Source organism: Camellia sinensis, chromosome 7 (genome assembly GCF_055761805.1).
Source record: "Camellia sinensis isolate YWXY chromosome 7, ASM5576180v1, whole genome shotgun sequence".
Taxonomy (NCBI): Eukaryota; Viridiplantae; Streptophyta; class Magnoliopsida; order Ericales; family Theaceae; genus Camellia; species Camellia sinensis.
This window is the reverse complement of record NC_138967.1, coordinates 185,574,410-185,596,840: the sequence shown is the minus strand read 5'-3', so window position 1 is coordinate 185,596,840 and position 22,431 is coordinate 185,574,410. Positions and strand designations below refer to the sequence as shown.

Below are 22,431 nucleotides of genomic sequence, written 5' to 3'. Positions count from 1 at the left end.
TGTGGCTCGCCAGAAATCACCAAGGGATTAAAATTCCTTACCCATTCCTATGGTGAGAGTGATATCTGCAACATATGTTGTATGTAGGGGTATAAGGATAAGTTTTGCTTTTAATGATTACTTATATCTTAATTGAGGCATAAAATCAAGACGAGTATAAGAAGATACTCACAATAAGAATCACCTATATGAGTGTCGAATTGGGGCCGGTTCTATGAGAATGAAAAAAGGCTAAATTCTCTAGAAACACTCATGAAAACCAGGAGCGTTCAAGGCTAAAATGAACACAACAGTGAGAACCACGATGTGTTAGAAGATATTTTGTGTGAAATCTATTATCTTGGCTTACACAAATAGCTGAACAATTCAAGGCATCGCGTCCATTGGTTAGCCAGTAAGTCTGATAGGTTATCACTAGGGAAGGTTCAAGGCCGAAAGCTTCCTATCCTGATGTATGATATTTTTGAATTATACTCTTTCGATAAAGTCTGCATATTGTTGTATTTCCGTTGTCATCAAATTCCATTCATGTGGGGGATTGTTGGAAATGGTTGGAAAATTCTAGGTAAAATCAGAATTTTTTCCTAACTTTGGTCTATTATTTAGGTGGAACCCGAGCGTCGATTTTGACGGGTCAAAGTGGTAACGTGTTTTATGCCGCGTTGTGATTCACGTGGTATATTTGGTTGCTCAAAACCATTGCCGAGTGAATGAAAAATTGAAGTCAAAGTATGCTACATGGAAATGAAGTTTTGGTGGAAAATCCTTAAAGGTTTGAATAAGGCTTGTCTCACATTGATTTGGTAGGAAGTTTTGAATGAGTTTATAAGGCATGGGATTGGAACTATGGGTGTGCCCCAAGGGGTACCCAAGTGTTTTAGAGAGGGAGGTTATGGGCAAAATGGGCTAGACCCATTGGACCCAAAAATCACCACATACGCGCGCGCGCGCTGCCGCCGCCATCCGTCTGGTTGGTCGGGCGGGCTGGGTTGGGCTTGTGCTTGGGCGTGGGTGTGAAGTTGGGTTGGGCTTGTTCGACCCAATACCTATCTTTTTGGGTCAAAAACATTTGAATTTAATTTTATTTTTTGAAAAATAAAATCCAGAATTCAAATTAATTCCAGAAATAAACTGGTTCGGTTTTTTCTGTACAGCCAAACAAGTCCCTTCCTGTTTTTATTTGTTCAAATTTTGAACCCAACAGACTTGTATCTGTTTATTCAAACTGAACATGTATCATTCATGTTCAAACAGGTTTTGCATCTGTTTAATTCAAAACTAACAGCCACAATTCTGCCTATAAATAGATCAGCCCTTCATTTGATTTTTACATTAAGAAATTTCGTACTTCACCTTTGCAAAATTTATTCTTCATTTTGTAGCATTTAATTTTTTGTGAGAAAGAATATAAACTCTTAGTGTGTTCGTTAGGCAAACAATTTGTAGTGCTGCTATTGTTTATAGTTGATCATTTCAATCTGGGAGATAGACGTTCACATTCTGAAAGTACCGTGGAGAGGACGAATATGTTTTAAGGACACAGTGTCAAACACTGGACTTGATCAGAATACTATTGAAGATATTAATCAAGTAAGTTATTTATTTATTTTCTGTTTTATTATTATTTATTTAAATTAGATTTTAATTTTGTTTTGGTAACAAAATAAAATCTTTTTTTATTTATTTAATTCTATTTCTAGTTTTATTTTTGTAATCAAACATTTTTCTCTCATTTCTTTTATTTCTTTATATTCTAGTTGTTGTTTAGTACATAATAGAATTTAATCTATTTAAATACAGTGAAAATTGTCCAACAAGATATTAGTTATTGTATATCATCCATCCAAACCAACGTCTAAATTCAATGGCTTGCTGATTAGGATCAAACTATCTGGTCTAGATTTAGTCCAAAAGATTGTCAGTTAATCTCAAGAGCTACAAGTACCAATACATTTCCCAAGTGGTCTTCGATGACAAAACAAACCAAACCTAATTAAGCCCAGCTTCCCAATCAATTGAGGTAAGCTACACAAATCTTAACTGTAATTAAAATTCCCACATTACAAAATATCATAAAACCCACAATCTTAACTGAATTAGATAAAAATAACAACTCCAATTCCCAATCATTGCAAACTTATAAAAAAAAATTGAAAAATAAAATAAAAATAAAGGTAGAGAAGCCTAAACAAATAAGAACCTAAAAATAGTGAAAGAACAGATAAGAACGAAAGACAGCGAGTAGAAAACTAACCTATGATCGTCATGGAAGTTCTCCAAGAGCAAAAGACAATTCACAGTAGAGAGAGAGAGACAGAGAAAGAGAGTTGGATTTGTCTAGTTTTTTGATTCGATCCAGGCCCAATGATAGGCCCAACTGATATGGCCCTTAAAATATATGGGTTGGACTCATGAGTTGGCCAATAGGCCTATGTCGGAGGTTCATATTGACTTCATATATATATATTTAAATAATAAATATTCTCTCTCTCTTATTTTTATTTTTATTTTTTGTGTACAAATACAGTTTTAGTAAAATAATATAAAGCTAAGGGGAATTTTTTTAAGGTTCTTGATATTAAGATTTTATAAGATAAATGATATATAATATTTTCATAATAGTTAAGGTCCCTCAACATTTCTACAGAGAAAATTTGATTCAGAGAAATTTTGCTTGACTCAGAGAAATTTCAATTTCCATAGAGAAATTTTTTAAAAAATTTATCTGTGATCATACCAAATTGGGTGAAATTTCTTTGAGTCGAATTTTCTCCGTAAAAATGTTGAGGGATCTTAACTAATAAAAAAAATATCTTAGACTTCTCATACTACACAAAGTTGGAGAGAGTTGTTTCACTAATTTTCTCTAAAACTAAATGAGTAGCACTCCAACTGTGAAATTAATAACTATATTTTTAATCAAATTAGAGATTCCTAGAGTTTAATAACATAATCATAATGAATGTAATTATGTATTTCAAGAAATAAAGTTTATTTTTTGTTTTTCTTGATTCAATATTCTATTCTAATTATGGTAATGCATCTTTTGCTATGAATTTTGAATCAATGCTTACGACATATATCACATATTGTAATATTAGTTATGATAAGATTTTGGTTATAATTCAAGAACTATTTGGTTATACCTTATATGATATTTAGTTATAATTATTTATTTTTTTCAATTATAATCCCCCATAATATTAAATTATATCATTTATAATAATCAAACTTGCAAATAACATAATTTCTATGTGGTACACATCTTGAAAGTATTTCTCTTGAATTTAAAGCCTAGATTAGGCTCATATAGCCAAGACCGACGTGAATCCTACAAACTCGTATTTTTAAGTCCATAAGAGATGGCCGGGCTCGATCTCCCACGGTTGACTGGTCAAAACCCATGGACATAGGCCTTAAATTTTAGGTCCGGGCTAGCCCATTGCCATGGCTTTTTTTTAAATTGACCCATTGCCATGGCTTAAGTTCACTTCCTTGGCTAAAATTATAAAAGGTCTAGTTTATCTTTTCAATTTATTTTTATTTTTTATTTTATAAAAATCAATTTTATTTTTAGGTTGGTCTCATCTAAATGATTCTAATTTAAAACCAAAAAATAAATAAATAAAGATAAAATAAGCCGAACTAAAATAGACAAAAAAAAAAAAAAAAAACTAACTCCCAAAGAAAGTTGTGGTGTAGTTGGGCCTATTATAATGATTTAAATTGTTTATCTTGGTTATTGTGTGTAAATTATACATTAAAAAATAAACAAATTTAATAATTATGACCAGATAATTTTGTTATATTTATTTATAAAAGATAAACGGTATACTTGTCATCCAATTTGTGAAGACAGGTAAAAAGCATGTAATCATGATTATTAAATAATTTATACAAAAAATTAACAAATCAAAAAAATTATATCTCCAAAGTAAGATACATGATAAATTTCACGGGCTCAACAACTGTACTCTTAGGAATGATAATTTTCTTCCGCCCCTACATCCATGCCTTGCTCTGCATAGATTTTATCCTCCGGTCCAAATTATTTATTAAATATATTTATATAATATATAATTTTTATTTTTTTTAATATAATAAGATTAAAACACTAAAATATGATACTTAACGTTATTTTTATTCATCTTTTAACTTTCATTAATATTTACAATTTTTTAGAGTTATGAAATTAATCAATCCTGCTTTGCTCCCAGCCCACCCTACCCTAGCCATTGACCTTGTTTGCCCCACCCTCAAAGCAAAATTCAAAACAGGGACTATAAATTTTGGAAAGTTATTCAATAATTCCAGAATATCATGTGTATGTACTTTTTAATTAATCATCATTTAATATATTTTTTCATATTCTTCAATCATCTAACACAATACCTTATTTATTCATCTTCTCCACCAATCATAATACTATAGAAGACTATGTATACATACTCCGAGATTACCCAATAACAATAAGGATCCCCTGTTCCAAATCACTCAAAGCCATTGGATCATGTGAGAATCTCAAGAATTGAGAATCCCAAGACATATCTAATAATCATGAGTGCTTTGGCACATAGGGACAGCAATTTTTGGGGAGAGGGGATCCCAAGGCACTGAATAATTACCCATGAACTTAATATTTTATCATTTCTATGTACAATTAGTCAAATCCGTTTTTGTCCGCTAAAACGCGTGGGGTTAAAATGTGTGGGACACGTAGGACTTTCGGTACCAAAGCATGGGGCTTTCATACTTCGAGTTTGAGCAATTATTTAGAGGTTCGTTCAAAAAGAAAAAAAATTTATGTAGAGGTTGCCTAAATACACAAATGTGTTGGTAAAAATAAAAATTAATTTGACGAAAATCAAGATAAAAAGGAGTATTGGGTTACATAATTTAAGTGGTTCAAACTTTTAAAATAATCTTTATCAAATCAAATTTTACGGTGAAACTGTTACCAACTGAACTACATGAATTAAAATTAAAAATTATGAAAACTAAATAGATGAAATTGCAAATATATATATATATATATATATTTTGGATCATAAAAATTGCTAATATATAATTAAAACAGAAAAAAGAGTGACCAAATTTTGATAGATGCTTCCACACGTGTGAGGGACGTCCTCCACCCCTTATTCTCTACACTTTTATCATCTTCAGTTTAGAGTTGTCATCAACATTGCAAAATGGCCGAGAGTGCAGTGTTCCATCTACTAGCCAACTTCGCACCCTTCCTCCGACAAGAGGCCAATTTGTTGACTGGAGTTCGAGATGAGATCCAATACATCAGAGATGAATTCGATCGCATGACTGCTTTCCTCAGAGTTGCCGATGCTATGGAAGAAAACAACCCCGAACTCAAAGTATGGGTCAAGCAAGTCCGAGAAGCTGCGTACGACATTGGAGATGTTCTCGAGTTGTTCATGCTTCGCCTCGGACATTGTCATGGCTCTGGATTTCGCGGTTTTCTTCGCAAGGTTTCTTGCTTTATTAAAACTTTAAAAGCCCGTCACCAAATTGCTTCTGAAGTTCAAAGAATGAAGGCTAGTGTCATCGATATTTCGAAGGGACATCAGAGGTACCATGAAAGATATGGTATGTTAGAGGCAGGCTCAAGCTCAAGGTCCACTGGTTTTAACAAAGCATGGCATGATTGTCGCGGCGATGCCCTTCTACTCGATGAAGCAGAGCTTGTGGGCATCGATGAACCCAAATCGGAACTGATTTGGTGGTTGGTGCATGAAGATCCCAGACTCAAGGTGCTCTCCGTATCAGGAATGGGTGGATTGGGCAAAACAACACTCGTTAAAAAGGTCTTCGATGATGCAGTTGTGAAGAAGCATTTCCAGAACTATGCTTGGATCACTGTTTCTGAATCTTTTAACATCAAGGAGCTCCTGAAAGGCATGATCAAACAACTTTTTGAAGAAGTCAACCAACCAGTCCCACAAGGGGTGGAGTCAAGGTTTTAAAAAGCGGCCGCAACCGTTACGTAACGCCGTTACGTAACGGTTTTGGCGTTTACCGCCACCCGTTACGGCCGCTTTTGCAGTGTGATTAAGATTCATAGGTGTGTCGGCCGTAGCGGCTGCCATAGCGGTCGTAACGGTGTCGTAACGGCCTGTAACGCACCGTTACGTAACGGTTTCAAACTGTTTCTTTCGAAAAAACACACAAAAAAGCTGAAAATAGGGGAAGAGGGATAGAGAAAAGAGGGAAGATAAAGAGAGAAAATAGAGGAGCAAGAGATAGAGAGAGAGAAGAGGGAAGATGAAGAACATGTTATTGATTTATTGAAACTGTAAGACTTATGCTATTCTATTCAGCTGCTATCACTAAACCATTTTGTTTGTGTGTGTCTATCTATATATTGTTTGAAAATAATAATAATAATAATAATAATAATAATAATAATAATAATAATAATAATAATAATAATAATAATAATAATAATAAGTGTGGTCATTATCTATTTAGTTTGGTTAAAATATGTATATATATATATATATTTAGGCCCTTATTTATTCTCTTACTTTTGTCATTGTTTATCTTATATATAATAGTTAGTAATTGATTTTTTGTATAATATAAAGTTATTAATTATTAAAATAAAATGTAAAAAACTCAGTTTATAATGATTTAAAAATATGAAATATATTGGATCAAACTTAAAAATTTACAAAAATTGATCAATATTTATTTTAAACCCAATAAATATGATCATGGAAAAAAAATATGTGTATCGGTAAATTTTTTTCAAATTGTGCGAAGAATAAAAAAATTCACGGTTCCGGTTACCGCAACCGTTACACTACGGCCTTTACACCCCGCAACCGCAACCGCGTCACCGCCACCGTTACGGCGACCGCAACCGCTTTTCAGAACCTTGGGTGGAGTACATGGATATGAATAGCTTGAAAGGGATAATTCATGCTTTCCTGCAACAAAAGAGGTATCTGCTTGTTTTTGATGATGTATGGGATATTCATGCGTGGCAATCATTTAGATATGTGCTTCCCATTGGCAATTGTGGCAGTCGAGTAGTGCTCACAACCAGAAATGCAGATTTAGCTTCTTTCTCTAGTAAAGAATATCATGGGGATGTCTATAACCTTCAGCCCTTGCCTCCCAAAGAGTCTTGGACATTGTTTTGTAGGAAAACATTTATGGAGAATTCTTGCCCTTCACATTTGGAAGGACTTTCAAGAGCCATCTTGAATAGATGTGAGGGATTGCCGCTTGCAATTGTGACAATTAGTGGTCTTTTATCAACGAATGATAAGAGCAATGTGGATGAGTGGGATAAGATCTACCGCAGCCTTGGATCAGAACTACAAGGAAATGACAAACTGTTGAGCATGAAAAAAATATTGTCACTTAGTTACATTGATTTACCTTACTATCTAAAGTTTTGCTTTCTATATCTAAGCGTTTATCCAGAGGATTATTTGATTGAACACTCGAGATTGATTCGGTTATGGGTGGCAGAAGGCTTCGTAGAAATGAAAGCAGGAATGACTCTAGAAGAAGTTGCTGAGGGCTACCTCAATGAGCTAATCAATAGAAGTTTAGTTCAAGTGGCAGAGATGAGATCAGATGGAAGGTTTGAAACGTATCGCATCCATGACCTCTGGCATGAAATTATTGTTTCAAAGTCGGGAGAGCAAAATGTTGTGACAATAGTGGGTGAACAAAGAAGAGTGTGGCTTGAAACGGTGCGGCGCTTATCAATCCACAATCATTTGGAAAATACACAACAAAGCAAGTGTTTCACTCGACTTCGTTCTTTGCTTATGTTCAATGCAATAAATTCACTGTCCATGTTGTCCATGCTTGCATCGTCAAATGATGGTCTAAGATTGCTAACCGTGTTGGAATTGAGAGGTGCCTCATTGGAGACATTCCCAAATGAAGTTTTGAAACTATTTCAACTTAGGTATTTAAGTTTGAGGGGAACCAATGTAAAAATAATACCCAAGTCAATTGGAAAGCTCCAAAACCTGGAAACATTGGACCTTAAACATACGTATGTCACTGAGTTGCCTGATGATATCCTGAAGCTCCAACGACTTCGCCATATCTTGTTGTATCACTACATACAAAATCCGGTTCCTTCAATTTGTTTTCATGATCACTGCGGATTCAAAGCCCCGACGGAAATAGGAAGTTTGTCATCCTTACAACAACTTTGTTCTATTGAAACAAACCATGACAATGGGACCATTTTACTAGGAGAGGTAGGGAAGTTGATTCAACTGAAGAAATTACGCATTGAAAAACTGAGAAATGAAGATGGGAGGGTGTTATGCTCGTCCCTTGAGAAGCTTAGTAACCTTCGCTCATTAGTTGTTCGTGCAACAGGAGAAGACGAGATCATTGATCTAGATTCTCTTTCTTCACCTCCTCAACTTCTTCGAACGCTCTACCTAGTAGGAAGTTTACATAAGGTACCGCATTGGATACCTTCACTTCATAGCTTGGTAAGAGTAGTTTTAGCATGGAGTAAGTTACGGGATGTTGATCCACTGGAATCCCTTCAAGATTTGCCCAATTTGGTTGAACTTCAACTTCTTCAGACATATAAAGGGGCAAAATTGTGTTTCAAGGCTAGTGGATTTCAAAGACTTGTGAGATTAGCACTTTCTGTATTAAAAGGATTGAGATGGGTGAAAGTGGAGGCTGGCTCCATGCCTCATCTTGAAGTGTTACTTATCCGGAAATGTGAATTGGTAGAGGAGTTACCCTCTGGCATTGAACATCTAACCAACCTTAAGTCTCTTCATTTGGTTGATATGTCCAATGGATTGAGTTCGAGTCTGAACAGAGACTTAAAAGATGGGAATTATTGGAAAATTGCACACATACCAGAGGTTGGGATTGTGAATACAAAACGTGGCTATGTGGAAGAATATTATCTTTAGTGCGAGAGGAGAGAGCTCTAACCATATTGGATCACCACCACATTTAGAATACTTGTTATGTATTTATTTCATGTGCTCTTGGTACTTGATTTGTTGTATTTATATTGGGATCCAAATTTTCTTTATTTATGTATTTTTTCTCTATTACAATTTTTTTTTTTTAGTAGATCAGGAGCCTGTTATTTGACCTCCTGACTCTGAGTTGGTAACTTCACAAATTTTTTAATTGAGATTGTAAATCTTAGGATTCGTTTGGTGAGGTTTTTATTTTTATGATTATTACAATTTTTTGTTTTAGATTTAAAAATTTTGAAAATTTGAATAAAAAAAAACGTTTGGTAATTGTTTTCACTCTTAAAAAAAATGGCTACAATTTCATAATTCGCAAAAACAAAAAAAAAAAAAAAGTGCTTTTACTTAAGTTTCATTCCCTCTTGCCTCCCTCTATCCTCTGGCCACCCTCTTTGTTTCACTGACCATCTTCGACCACTCCCCCTTTTGGTTAGGGGTGATAAATGAACCAAACAGTTTGAGCTCGACTCATGTTGGCTCATTAAAAGCTCATTTGAGCTCAGTTTATTAAGTAAACAAGTTATGATTAAACACATTTTGAAACTCTTTAAAGTTTTCAAACCAAGCTTGAACAGACAATTCTTATTTGGCTCAATTCGATAAGCCAAAAACTATATAAAAATACGAAACTATTCGAGTTTGGTTTGAGAAAAACTTGTTTGAGATCAACTCAAAAAGTAAAGGAACCATGTTTGAACAAATTTTAAAACTCATTAAAGTTATTAAACCAAGCTTGAAAAGTATACTAATCGGCTCCTTGTTTTTTCTTTTTCTTTTTTTGAACAAGGAAATCAATTGTTTGGCTCATTTATCACCCCTACTTTTGATAACTTACCAAACTTTTTTATTTATTTATTTATAGTTTTTATATGTTTTGAGAATTAAGTATACCAAATATGCTATTTATTTTACTTTAGTTTTTACAACTAAAAAAAGAAAGAAGAAGAATAAAAGAATAAGAAACAAAGAATAAATGTATTTTAGGTTCTCTGTACGTAGAAAACAAAAAAATTAACCACATGTCAAGTTTGAGCAAAATTGCCAAGTGTCAAGTTTGAGTGAAAGTTATGGGTTGAAGTAGAAGAGATTAGTGGAAAGTTTAGGTGAAAGTGCCCAATTGTTAAGTTTGGATTGGATAGAAATTTTAGTAACGAATATAGGCCTCCCTTTTTTTTTTTTTTTGATAAATAACCAAACTTTATTAAAGAGTATCAAGAAGATGCAAAGAATACAATCAACGGCCTCGAGAGCCCATCGAAACTAACAAATCAAATTCTCCACAAAATCTGTAAAAGCCAATACATCTGGATCCACTAAACCTGTCACCCAACTATACAGAACAGTAAGAAGGCGCCTCTCTAACCAAGTGATGGAATGAGCAACCCCATGAAACACCCGCTTGTTTCGCTCCAACCAAATCAACCAAAGTAAACAGTGCAAGGCAAGAATCCAAGCCTTTTGACGCCTCTTCCCCACCCTCCCCCCAACCCAACTCTGCAAAACTGCAAACAAAGAACCCAGTTGAACCCAAACCAGCCCAAACATTGCCACCACAAGCATCCAAAGACGAGAAGAGACCGAACAATGAATAAGCAAATGATCAATCGATTCCGCATCCTGACCGCACAAGCAACACCAATTCACCAAAATATGCCCACGACGAATCAAATTATCAGTAGTCAAAATACGACCCAAACTCACCGTCCACACAAAGAAGGCAACCTTGGATGGCATGCCTAACACCCAAACACTCTTCCACGGATAGACGAAGGTGCCATCAACAACACACTTATCCTCAACAAGCGCCCCATAGAACGAAGACACCGTGAAAATACCTTTGACCCTAGGACAATCCCAAACCAAGGCATCATTATCCGCCTGTCCAAGATGTAGACCATATAAAAAACCAAGGAGATCCACTAATTGATCTAGCTCCCAGCCTTATATATGACGACGCAACTGCACGTTCCACACCCTAAACTGCCCCTCCCCAACCCGCACAGCACTCACCAACACCTCAAAATTCGTAGCAATAGCAAATATCAAAGGAAAGCGAAGCTCTAACGACAAGTCACCATGCCATCTATCCCGCCAAAATCAAACTCTATCCCCCACACCAATTTTGAACCTCACGTGTCGCCAAAATGCTTCCCGACCCAACCAAATCCCTTTCTATAACCCGAAACCATGAGAATGACCCACCCGTCCCGAGCACCACGCCCCCCTAACCACACCAAACTTAGCAACCACCACCCGCCTCCAAAGCCGCTCCCTCTTCTCCACGAAACGCCACAGCTACTTCCCTAACAAGGCCAAATTAAACAAGACCAACCTCCGAACCCCCAATCCCCCTTTGCTCCTTAGACCGACAAATCCGATCCCAAGACACCAAATGATACTGACCACCCTCACCCTCACCCCACAAAAAGTCCCTTTGCAACTTCTCAATCCGCCTTGCCACAGAAACCGGTATCACATGAACAGACATAAAATAGGTCGGAATACTCGACAGAATACTTTTAATCAATGTAAGTCGTCCGCCCTTCGACAAATACTGCCATTGCCACCCTTCCAACCGACGACGCACCCAATCCACCACTCCTTCCCAAATCCCTGTTGCTTTAAAAGAAGCCCCCAAAGGCAAACCCAAATATGTGACAGGTAACGATACCACTTTGCACCTCAAAATGGCTGCCAAAACCGAAGACCTCGTCACTTGCCCCACTGGAATCAATTCTGATTTTACTAAATTAACCCGAAGCTCGGACACTGCCTCAAAACACAACAACACACATCTCAAATGTCCAATCTGGGCCTCCTCCGCATCACAAAAGATAAGCGCATTATCTGCATAAAACAAATGAGACACCGTCACATTTCCAGGAGCCACCCCTACCTCAAATCCATTCAGCAAACCTGTTTGCACCGCCCTTGCCAACAAACGCCACAAAGCTTCCATAACCAGGATAAACAACAAAGGAGATAAATGATCACCCTACCGCAGCCCGCGATGAGTAGGTAAAAATCCTGCTGGGGAGCCATTAACCAAAACTGACATTCGCACAGTAGAAATGCAAAACAAAATCCAATGCCGCCACTTCGCCCCAAATTGCATCCTCTCCAACAAATACATCAAAAAATCCCAATCCACATTATCGTAGGCCTTCTCAATATCTAATTTACAAATAATCCCCTCATTCCCTTGACGCAACCGCGAATCCACACATTCATTCGCTACCAGAACTGCATCTAAAATTTGCCTCCCCCCTACAAAAGCATTCTGGGATTCCGATACCACCCCTACCAACACCTCGCGCAAACGATTCGCCAAAACTTTAGCCAACACCTTATACACACTCCCTAGAAGACTAATAGGCCGAAAATCTCTAATGTCCTCTGCCCCCCTCCCCTCCCCTTCTTGGGAATCAAGGCAAGAAATGTAACATTAAGACTTTTTCAAATTCGCCTGACTGATGAAACTGCTCAAACATAGCCACCACCTCTAACTTCACCACCCCCAACAGTGTTGAAAAAATGAAATAGTGAACCCACCTGGACCAGGCGCCTTATCCCCCGGCATACTTTGCAAAGCCTTAAGCACTTCCTCTTCTGTAAATGGCCTTTCTAGAGAAGTACTATAGCGATCCCGGGTTTACCCTTGTTGAACAGTGATCCGGACATGTGTCCGTAGATGTTGGTAGTTGTTTATTATCTAGTTTGCATCCTCTCTACTTTGTATATTGAGTTATAGGATGTGTTGGGCAGGTTTGTTACAGGTTGGTTGTGTTTGGGAGCCTAGTGTTGCTGCCCAGACTTTTGGACCTTCGCTCGAGCGAGGAGTTTGTCGCTCGAGCGAGAGTTGAGTTGTGTCTGGTGGGTCGAGCCAGAGCGGCTTCGCTCGAGCGAGCGCTTGCTCTTGGTTCTGGACCTGAGAGTTGTGTTTCTTGGCTCGAGCAAGCTTTTCTTGGCTCGAGCGGTCTGGTTTGTTCTTCGCTCGAGCGAGCGGTCTGTCGCTCGAGCGTGCTTGTGGTTGCAGACCTGAGGGTTCGAGTAGTTGGCTCGAGCGAGCATTCCTTCGCTCGAGGGCACTTTTGAGTTTTTGGCTCGAGCGAGAGTTTCTTGGCTCGAGCGAGAGTTTCTGTGTCTGGTCGCTCGAGCGACCAAGTCTTCGCTCGAGCGAGAGTGTTTTATATCAGCGGACAGTAGCGTTTTAAACATCACTTTTTCATCTTTTCTTTTTGATCAAACTCTAGATCCGAGACTCTCTCTCTCTACACTTATATTCTCTCTAAGAATTGATCTCCCTAGAGTGTGAATCTAACCTAGGGCCTTTGTTAAAAAGATAGAGGGCGTTGAGAGCTTTGTTTTAATCTGAAAAAGTTTGGATTTGGAGCACGTTGGTCTTCGAGTCTTCATCTCCTTTGTGGCTCAAACTTCGAGGTAGGGATATCCTACTCCTCTCTATGGATTTTGTCTTTAAATTTTGGTATTTTGAGATGTTTGGGTTGGTTTGGTAATTTTATGAAAGTTTGGGGCTTTTGTGTAATTTTACAAAAGTTGGGGTTTTATTCATAATAAACCTAGATGCATGTTTGGCATGGAGAAATGGAATGAATGTTAAATCATTGATGAAAATGGGACCTAAGGGTTGAAATGTTGATTATGGGATTTGACCTAATTACATTGTTTAATTAATTGGGATAATTAATTGAGAAGAATGAGGAAATGAAATGTTGATTGAATATCCATTGTGCATTTATTTCTGTTTAGAAATAACTGCTTTGGGCTATTGGTGGAGGATAGTCGTGATTGTTGTAGACAATGCATGATGATTAGGCAAACTGAAACTAATCAATGAAGTGTGTCATGGAACTTGACGGTTGTTAGAATACATTAACTATATGTATTGAGTGATGGTATATAGAACCCATGTGTTTGTATACGTTATGTGTAGAGGAGGAGATGGGGGATGTACTCCGCGGTTTAGGGGAAGATAGGGGATGTACCTCTAAACCGGATAGTGTTGGGAGAAGATAGGGGATGAACTCCGTAGACACAGTTCATATGCTTGTCTAGAGAAGTGAAGATAGAGCTTATATGCTTATCTTTGTGAAGTGTGGATATAGCTTATATGCTTATCTGTGGATATTGTGGTTATACATATCTATTGTAGAATGTGGATATAGCTTATATGCTTATCTGTGGATATTGTGGTTATACATATCTGTTGAGAATGTGGGTAGTGCTTATATGTCTATCCGTTGAAAAAGGGAAAATGAAAGGAAACTTGGACTCATAAGTTGTATGACATAAATATGTGATTTATGTGAATGTATCAGTGTTGGCCATCTATCAATTGCTAATATTTTAGTCATTGTTCATGGTTGGTTTAGTGTATTTCTACTGGGCTGTGGCTCACCCTATATGGAAATATCATTTTCAGGTGCAGGAAGCATGCCACCTCCAAGGACATAGCTTGGGAGGCTAGAGGCGGACATAATGTTGTCATTTTACTTTTTGATGTATTACATGTAAATACAAGCCAAGGGCTTAAAGTGTATGAGTTAGTACTCCTTTTTGTGTAACCAAGTGTTAACTTGGAAAACTGTAAGCCCGTAGGGCATTTTGCTTTTGTTGTTAACATGTAATGCTTATGTAATAAGACTCTGAAGAAATGGAAGAATATGGTTATTTCATATGTTAATGAATCTCTTAATTGATGGGTTTAATGCTTTTATTTTGAGGGCGTTACAAGTACATTCTTCATCTGAAATAACATCAAAACTTACCCCATCCAAACCCGGACGCCACTCCTTCCCTACGCACCAAAATAAGTGCTCATAAAAACCCACAATACTTGCCTTGACCTCGTCTGAGGATGAAAACTCCACCCCATTTACTCGAATCCGACCAATCTGATTAACCCGTCGATGAGCATTCGCCATATGATGGAAAAACTTAATATTACGGTCACCATCCTTCAACCACAGACATCTAGACTTCTGGCGGGAACTAATCTCCTCCAAGTGTGCAATGTGACCAAATTCTTGCCGAACTTCCTCTCGGCGAACCACATCAACCTCAGACAACACCTCACCACCTTGTTTCTCCTCCAACCTCTAGCTTTCTGCCCCTCCAATTGCCCAAAAACCTCCCTATTCCATCTCTTCAAATCTAACTTAAGGAGTTTTAATTTTTTCGCTAACCGTGAACTAGGCAATCCTACCACATTGTAAGTCACCCACCAGCCTTTAACCATTTCCACAAAGCCCTCAGATTGTAACCACGTGTTCTCAAACCGAAAAGACGACGGACCACTTCTAATACCCCCACTATCCAACAATATTGGCCAATGATCTGAAGTTGGACGTTGTAACCACCGTTGAGTTGCCTGAAAGAAATGCTTCTCCCAATCCCCTGTGACCAGAAATCTATCAATTCGAGACATAGCTCCACCCCCGGACCAAGTGAAACCACCGCCTTGAAGCGGAAAATCTACCAATTCCATATCATTAATGAAGGAAGAAAAATGCTGCATTGGACCCCTCCCTGAGGAAGCCCTCATTTTCTCCTCCAAACACCGAACTACATTGAAATCCCCACCCACACACCACGGGACCCCCCAGCGATAAGCAATAGACTGTAGCTCCTCCCAAAAGCTTGGTCTCTCTACTCTCCGAACTGGCCCATAAACCCCTGTGAAGGCCCATCTAAAATCATCCTCTACACATCGAAAAAGGCAAAACAAAGAAAACCCCTCCAATTCCACATCCTCCTTTACCACCACTCGTTAATCCCAACACAGAAGAACACCCCCAGCCACTCCCAGTGCAGGGAGGAAATCCCAAGCCACAAATCTACCACCCCAAAGATCCCAAACTACCGCCCCCTCAATACAGTACATCTTTGTTTCCTGAAGACAAACCACATCTGCTTGTGCACTTCTAAGGACGGATTTCACCAAAACCCGCTTCCCCTTTTCATTCAATCCTCGCACATTCCAAGATAAAATTTTTAACCGCATGATAACAACAATGGCTGATCACGTCCTCGTCTGGTACATCGCACTTCACCTCCCTGAGACCGGTCATAATTAACAGTACATTCCAACCTATGTAATTCCCTAGCATTTTTGTCATTATGGTTAGTCGAAGCCATCCCTTGCTGAAGAGGAACCTCACCTTTCCAAGATTCCTCTAATGCCGAAAATAGTCTCAAAGCTTCTTCTTCATGGCCCTCAAAAGAAACCCCCAGTGATTGGCTTACCTCATTAATTCGAGACAAAACCCAAGTAGAAACCTCCTCTGGCACCGATATATCAACATCTGAACCAACAGTAACACTGTCAAGGTCAACCTCATCCGAACCAATGTTCTCATTCACACCAAACTCCACAACCACCTCATCCGAACCTGCCTCAGGCCTGACCACCATGGCCAACTCATCCATCATATCAGACCAACAATTTTCATCACCTACAGGTTGCTGCAGTTGCAATTCCGAAAGCCCAGCTGGACTAGATCGCTGCTCCGTCACCTCGTCAACATGCCGCTCCAAAACTAAAGGAACATCACCAACACCACCAGACGACGGGGGTGGACAAGTCAGCACCCTCTCGGCATTACCCATCGAAGCATGCACCATCGGCGAAGATCCGTCGGAAACCCGATTGTGCCGCTCCATTCCCTGTAAATTGAAGGAACATCAACAACGGCAGCAGACGACGGCAGTGGGCTAGTGGTCACCCTCTCGGCAGCAGACGACGGCAGTGGGCCAGTGGTCACCCTCTCGGCAATACCCATCGAGTCACGCACCACTGGCGAAGACCTGTCATCTGGTCTTGGACCTAACCCAACTTGCAACGAAGAGAAAACCCGACTGAGAACTGGGTTTGCATGGGCTTCCATAGAATGAGCCCTCTCAACCCTCCTTTGACTAAATAAGACACCTTGAGATGGCCCACTTCTAGTAACCCCTTGATGTTTGGCCCATTTCGGTTTGGGTAGACCTACATTCCTTTTAGCTTGGACCTTAGTAAAGCCCAAATAACCCTTTTGATTACCCCGAGTTAAATCTTGATCCAGGCCCAAGTGGGTCCGTTCAAATAAATAACCATGTCCACCATTATCCCCATTAGTTGGCCCAAATCTCTGCAGATATTCATTGACCCCCAGATCTCACCATTTTCTTCTAGCTGATTGCAAAGAATCTCGGCCATCCTTATCCATTCCCCCTCCTCCACCGCGCACCATCTCCGGCACCGCCGACTTCACCGAAGGTCCCTCTTGCACCCAAACAGTTAAAGAAAACTGCCACCGACCCCAACGAACGACCACACGCGTCGGTGTGCCATGAGAGCTTCTACTTCGCAGCCGAACATAGCCTAGATCCACAGAGGATTCATCTGCTTCCACATAACCACCACACCGATCACCAATGGCACGGTAAACATCTTCCCCTTGAAGGTAGATGGGCACCCCCATCACCCGAATCCAAACAGTCTTCGCTGTCAAGGTTGTAGCTTTCGATGTACAAAGTGCTAAAGGCGACCACCATTCCAACTGGAGATCCCTCCCATCTGCAATCCACCGTCGTCGTAGTAACACCTCTGCCTCATGTCTGCTTGACAAAACAAAGAGAAAGGCCTGGCTACCTAATGGACGCACCTTAACCTTTCTCGATGTCTTCCACCAACATTGTACCCAATCAGACATTGCAGCAAAGCTCATCCTCTTGCCACCCATCTCTCCCACTGTACTAACAAGCGACCTATCCAACATATGGAACCATTCCACTATAGGCCTCCCTTGTTTTGAGTAAAATTGATAAAAATTTGAGTAAGAGTGGAGGGAATTCATTTTGATATGAGCTTTTCAAGTAAAGGAGTGAAGAGGGTTTTGGGAGTTTTTGACTCAAATTTGAATTTGATATATTCAAGATGTACATATCCAGTATTCTTGCGCTTGAGAGAGGGAAAGAGGGTTTGTTTGTATTTGAAAAAATCGAGGTATTCCAACCAAGAAGATAACAATTACCTAAAGCAGTAGATCTAAGAAGACACCCAAACAGGCCATTATTATTCTTTTATATATATCTCTCTCCTATCCAACACCCATTACAATTATAATTCCCATAAACCAGCAATGTTTACTGAATCAGATACCCATTTATGCAGAATTACAAAAAAATAAAATAAAAATAAAGATAGAAAAACTAACCTACGATCGTCGTCGCGGAAGTTCTTTGGCTACCGTTGCTAGACAGAAGTATCACTCAACTCCAAGGGAGAAGAAGAAATAAATCGAAGGGGCGAGAGACAGAAAGTGTGAAACAGAGAGATTTTCATTCATACACAGATACAAATGCACAGAGAGAGAGAGAGAGAGAGTGTTGAAGATTTCTGTTTCTGTTTTTATTTTATTAAAAAAAATGTGAAAACTAAAATTTATATGACATATTGCTCTTTTTTTTCTTTTTTTTTTCAAAGAAATAATTCAAAAAAAATTAAAAATGAAACTTGTTTTTAGAGAGTGTTTTTACTATATCCATCCCTCCTCCTTCACATTTAATTGCCACCCATAGTGACAGAGTGTTTTGTTCAATTTCTACTTATAGCATGTATAATTAATTTAAAAAGTTGAATTTTTTACTTAGAGTTTTTTATTAATAAGTCTCATTTAGGGTTGTTCTAACCCAATAAGTCCACTAAGAAAAATTATAACATAATTAGTCTCATGTATTCATAGTTTTATTCCACGAGGTCTTTTTTTTTTTTTCTGATTTATACTGTAACGCCCTCAAAATAAACCCATAATAACCATAACATTAACATGCATTTATAAAAGAAAACGAATCATTTGAGTTATTCATCAGAGTATTCTTATTGAAAGACATCACATGTATCATCCTGCAACATCAAAATAAATGCCCTAAGGGCTTACATCTTTCCAAGCTAACACTTGGACACAAAAAGGATGAGTACTAACTCATTTACAAGTTAAGCCCTAGGCTTGAATGTTTACATGAAATCTCAAAAATAACAAAATAAAACATATAACTAAAGACAAGTCTTCAAAATCCCAAACATCAAATCCTTCCAGGCTAAGTCCGTGGAGGTAGCTTATCACCTGAACCTGAAAATGATGTTCCCATAAAGGGTAAGCCACAGCCCAATAGAAAAATACTAAACCAAATATAAGTATTGAATAAAGCTATAGCATTCAATAGATGGTTAACCAAGACAATCAATTTTATCATTAAACAGTCTCATGACACTAATGTCTAAGACACATTTCACTTTCCATTATTATCAACATGGCTCAGAACCTGGCCAAACTTACAACAGTGAATTATATATCATATTCACATTACTTCCAATATCAACAAAACAAATGAGACTCATGCTCATATCAAAACACTTCATACTTCCCATTTGATACACATTTTAGTGCTGTATCAATAATCATGTAAAAACACTTCAATATAATAAGCACACATAAAAATGGTGCTAATGGAGTCCATCCCCTATCTCCTCCCAAACAATAATCCGGTTTAGAGGTCCATCCCCTATCTTCCCCTAAACCGTGGAGTACATCCCCTATCTCCTCCCAAACAATATGCATATGCAATGCTCAATCAATACATGTAATTTCTGTATTAATTCAATAGTCTAAATTTATGACTTAACAAATTGATTAGTTTCAATTTTCCCTAATCCGCATGCAATGTCTACAACAAGCACGACTATCCTCCACCGATAGCCCAAAACAGTTATTTCTAGACTCGAAAAAAATAAATATACCAACAATTCAATAGGCGAGTGATTTATATTATCCAACTACACCATTTAATCAATAAATTCCTCAATTTCATGGATTTAACCAAATTCCCCAATTTCCTTAAATTAATTACTCAAATCAATTTAGCAATTCAACTAGGGTTTTTTCCCAAAATTTTCAAAGTGTCCCCAACCTATCAAAATACCAAACTTAGAACAAAGCATATAAAATGGAGTAGGAAAATCCCTACCTCGAAGAAAATAACCCGTATGGAGAAGATGGAGATGAAGACCAAAGACCAACGTGCTCCAAATCCCAAGTTTCTCAGATTAACACGAAGCCCTCAACTCACTCTAACTTTTTAATAAAGGATCTAAGGTAGAAACTCACTCTAAGTAGATCAATCGAAAGAGAGAAGGTGTGTAGAGGGAGAGAAAGAGATAAAAACACTCCAGGGGCGGTTTTTAAAAAGTTATGAAGGAAAAGTAGGTCAAAAAGTGATCCAAAAAGTGAAATCACGGACTGATATAATCGACTCTACGCTCGAGCGTAGAAAGCCCCGCTCGAGCGTAAGACACAGAATCATGCTCGAGCGTGAAGAAAGCCGCTCGAGCGTCGATTGCACCCTTCCAGAAGTTTTGCAGGTGCTGGCACCCGCTCGAGCGTCAAACTCCCCGCTCGAGCGGAGGAGCAAAAACAAGGGATCACGCTCGAGCGTAAAAACTACCGCTCGAGCGGAAGAACTGCAGAGCAAAATACTGGGAGATGGAAAATCACGCTCGAGCGTCAAAATTCCCGCTCGAGCGGAGAAGCAACAACGAAGGGACCGCTCGAGCGTTAAAACTTCCGCTCGAGCGTGAAGGCCAAAATCTGGGCATCACCTATTGGCATCTAAAATCAACCAACCTGTAACAGACCCGCCCAACACAACCTATACTTCAGATACAAAGAGATTAAAGGACAACAACAACCAATAAGTAATGACAGGATCCACGGAACCTAAGTCCGGATACAATAATTTAAAGAGAAAAGACCGGGGTCGCTATAACCTCCCCTCCTTAAAAGAATTTCGTCCCCGAAATTAAGCACAAGGTTTCGAAAACAAGTTTTTCTCAAATTCCAACAATATGATAACTCACTAATAAACAACTTGACCCAACACCGGCCATTCCATCTCTTAACAAAGAGGCATGCCACAATATGCAAAACAACCATATATTTCAACCTGCATTAACACTATGCAATTTTCTTTCAATTTCAACAATTTTCAATATATTCAATATATACAATGTTCCATTAAACTTCCGTTTCGAGGCAAGTTCCAAAATATTAACCAAAACATTCTAAATGTTTTACAGCTTAAGACATATACAAAAAGCTTTAAAGTTCGACAATATTACAAAATCTAACTACAAGATTACAAATCAATAAACATGTCCGGATATTTCTCGCGGACTTCCAACTCACGTTCCCATGTGGCTTCCTCCACCCCGTGATGTTTCCACAAAACTTTCACCAAAGGAATGGTCTTGCCTCGCAAGACTTGATCCCGCTTATCCAAGACCCTAACCGGTCTCTCCTCATACGAGACATCCTCATCAACTACTAAATCGGTCCAATCCAATACATGTGATGGATCCGGCTCATACTTTCGAAGCATACTCACATGAAACACGTCATGTACTCCGGACAACTGCGGCGGCAAAGCTAAACGATAAGCAGTCTCGCCAATCCTCTCAAGGATCTCAAAAGGACCAATGAATCGAGGGGACAACTTCCCGCTCTTCCCAAACCTCATCAATCCCCGTCTTGGTGATATCTTCAAAAAGACATGATCACTCACCTCAAACACCAAAGGTCTCCTCCTACGGTCGGCATAAGATTTCTGACGACTCTGGGCTGTAACAAGCCTCTTACGGATAAGCTCAACCTTCTCTGTCGTTTCCCTCACTAACTCCGGACCCAACAGAGGTGCATCACCCACCTCGGCCCAACAAACAGGAGACCTACACGGTCGGCCGTATAAGGCCTCAAACGGTGCCATACCGATACTAGACTGGAAACTGTTGTTGTAGGCAAACTCCACTAATGGCAAGTGCCTCTCCCATGACCCGCTAAAGTCAAGAACACAACCCCGAAGCATATCTTCAAGGATCTGAATAGTACGCTCGGACTGCCCATCAGTCTGAGGATGATAAGCTGTGCTAAAGGTCAACTTAGTACCTAAGGCGCTCTGCAAGCTCTGCCATAATCTGGCAGTAAAACGAGGGTCCCTATCGGAGACGATCGTCACTGGAACCCCGTGCAACCTCACTATGTCCCGAATATACAAGTCGGCAAGATGATCTACTGAATCTCTAACGCGTATAGGAATGAAGTGCGCCGACTTAGTCAACCGGTCTACAACCACCCAAATAGCATCACTGCCCCGCTGAGTCCTCGGAAGACCTACAACGAAGTCCATAGTGACATGCTCCCACTTCCACTCGGCAATAGGCAAGGGTTGCAACAAACCCGCTGGCCTCTGATGTTCGGCCTTCACTTGCTGACAAGTAAGGCACTTAGACACGAAAGCTGCCACATCTCTCTTCATACCCCGCCACCAAAACTGGCGACCCAAATCCCGATACATCTTAGTACCTCCCGGATGCACC

The 22,431-nt window shown here is 39.0% G+C and overlaps 3 protein-coding genes across 3 annotated transcripts; 2 read left to right on the top strand and 1 right to left on the bottom strand.

Moving 5' to 3' along the window:
* Positions 1–5,192: 5,192 nt before the first annotated feature.
* On the top strand, positions 5,193–5,978 carry LOC145796381 (putative disease resistance protein At1g50180). The gene has a single exon (XM_082881473.1). It carries the CDS (start codon positions 5,193–5,195, stop codon positions 5,976–5,978), a length of 786 nt encoding a protein of 261 aa, XP_082737599.1.
* A 927-nt stretch (positions 5,979–6,905) lies between these two features.
* Positions 6,906–8,927, top strand: LOC145796380 (disease resistance protein RPM1-like). The gene has a single exon (XM_082881472.1). The coding sequence runs from the start codon at positions 6,906–6,908 to the stop codon at positions 8,925–8,927; it is 2,022 nt and encodes a 673-aa protein (XP_082737598.1).
* Positions 8,928–10,259: 1,332 nt separating this feature from the next.
* LOC114265286 (uncharacterized) lies at positions 10,260–11,958 on the bottom strand. Its single transcript, XM_082881471.1, has 2 exons — positions 11,332–11,958; positions 10,260–10,877 (listed from the first exon to the last, which is right to left on the bottom strand). Exons 1-2 carry the CDS (start codon positions 11,956–11,958, stop codon positions 10,260–10,262), a joined length of 1,245 nt encoding a protein of 414 aa, XP_082737597.1.
* Positions 11,959–22,431: the final 10,473 nt, after the last annotated feature.